At 42.0% G+C, this 1,974-nt stretch overlaps 1 protein-coding gene across 1 annotated transcript; it reads right to left on the bottom strand.

The window, feature by feature from the left end:
* Positions 1-265: 265 nt before the first annotated feature.
* Positions 266-1,627, bottom strand: LOC143869847 (uncharacterized). The gene is made up of 2 exons (XM_077376406.1): positions 1,079-1,627; positions 266-1,000 (listed from the first exon to the last, which is right to left on the bottom strand). Exons 1-2 carry the CDS (start codon positions 1,625-1,627, stop codon positions 266-268), a joined length of 1,284 nt encoding a protein of 427 aa, XP_077232521.1.
* Between the last annotated feature and the right edge of the window lie 347 nt (positions 1,628-1,974).

Raw genomic sequence — 1,974 nt, forward strand, 5'->3', positions numbered from 1 at the left:
AACAATAAAAACAAACATGCATGAAATCCCATTACAGTACCATAAGTAATAAGATAAAACTTAGAGAACCACAACAGTTTACAGTAGCATAAGTAATAAGATAAAACTTAGAGAACCACAACAATTTACAGTACCATAATTCCCATAAGATAAAACTTAGACAACCACCACAGTTTAGTGTTTGCAGGACCATAACAATACTTCACTTAAGAGTATGAAATTAACTACACAATCCAAATTTCAAAACAAAATAAACAGTTCGACATCAGTCGGCCGTGCCGTAATCATTCCACATGTCACTACATATCTGCTCCCGAATCCGATTTCCTTCCCTAGCATCGGCTGTTCGGCCCAATCGTGGTGCACTTTCACGTTCTTCTGCCTTTGAATCATCTTCATCGGGAGCTTCTCGGCGGCGGCGGCGGGCACGTCTACCTTCTACTTCAGCTACTTCCCTATCAACCTCAACAATATACGCATCATTCGGCATCACCCCTTGTAGGAAGTTGTGCACAGCACAACATGCCATAACAATGTCAACTTGCTTTCCATAGGCGTACATTTGTTCGCATGTTAGGATGGGGAAACGCTTTTTCAGAACACCAAAAGCACGCTCAATAACATTTCGGGCTGAGGAATGCCTGTAATTGAAAAGCTCTTTCTTTGTCCGGGGTGCGTGACCTCTCTGTTCACTTAGATGGTACCTTGTAACGCGGTAAGGAGTGATAAAATTGCTTAGTAACGGGAAGCCTGTGTCTGCAAGGTAGAACTTCCCAGGGTGGCGGGTAATTCCAAAGTCGTCAGCGATGGCGTCCCCTAAGATCCTAGAGTCCATCGCAGACCCTTCCCATCCCGCGAGAACAAATGTGAATTTCATGTCAAAGTCGCACGCGGCGAGTACATTTTGCATTGGGTGGCCCTTACGACCAATAAATCGCTTCTTCATTTTGGCTGGTACTTTTGTAGGGATGTGTGTCCCATCTATCGCGTCGATGCAGTCCTAAACAATTACAAGTGACTGTGTTACTGTTATGTGTTACACTATAAATTACATATAATTTTAACGGAAGGAGGTTACCTTAAAATAAGGGTACCATCTTGGATTTTCCGCAATCTGCGTAGGTGTCTCAGAAGAAGGTGGTATTATAAATTGGTCTACCATAGACAGAATGGCACGGAGAACCTTATTAAAGTAACGACTTATGGTTTCTCCAGACCTTCGACAATAGACTTTCATGCAACGGTTCCTCAGGTTGTGTGCAACTGTGTGCAGGAAAATCGCAACCTGTTCGTCAACATTGCAGTGGATAGTGTCCTTTAGGGTGCTGCTCTCCTTAAAAATATTCACGAATCGTCTAAAGCATTCGACGTTCATCCTAAGGAGATTATGACAATGCTCATCGCTCTCTACTACATAGTTCACGAAACCGCGATTAGTGAGATAGTGGTTCTGGTAAGGACCCCTTTCTATGAAAAGCCCTTGTTCGCCCATTACCGTCATTAAAAATAAACACGCACCAACACAAACAACTGAGGCCACTTCGTCAACCATATCATCTTCATCGTCACTGCCTCCACTTCCCTCGGTATAGACATCAACATCTATTTCCCAGTCATCATCCTCCATCCTGATGTCTTATCGCAGTTGGATCAAGTCTAACATAAATAATTCCGTCAAAATTACTGCCGTGTTAGTAACCATTTCATGAGTCAAAAATCGAACCCAACATAACCGTGTCGTGTAATAGTTGCAAAATATCAGAAACCCACAGCTTCCCGTGTGTTGGATCCATTGATTAAAAATATAAAAAAAACATGTAAACAATGCAATTAATGTGCACATTCGCCAGAACAGCCGTAATAGCACAAACCAAACTGATTTCCTTATTACGGTTGAGGAAATGCGAAAACATCTAGTAAACAATACCATTAAAGCCCAAATTAAAATTTTCATTTCAGCAGAAGCCAATCAGA

Source organism: Tasmannia lanceolata, unplaced genomic scaffold (genome assembly GCF_043159265.1).
Source record: "Tasmannia lanceolata isolate RefF3 unplaced genomic scaffold, GAP_Taslan_0.1 ptg000003l, whole genome shotgun sequence".
Taxonomy (NCBI): Eukaryota; Viridiplantae; Streptophyta; class Magnoliopsida; order Canellales; family Winteraceae; genus Tasmannia; species Tasmannia lanceolata.

Excerpts from the sequence above, each read along its gene's own strand:
- LOC143869847 (XM_077376406.1), bottom strand. The coding sequence starts at position 1,627 with ATGGAGGATGATGACTGGGAAATAGATGTTGATGTCTATACCGAGGGA. Across the intron at positions 1,001-1,078 it reads GATGGTACCCTTATTTTAAG|GACTGCATCGACGCGATAGA; the intron begins GTAACCTCCTTC and ends GTAATTGTTTAG.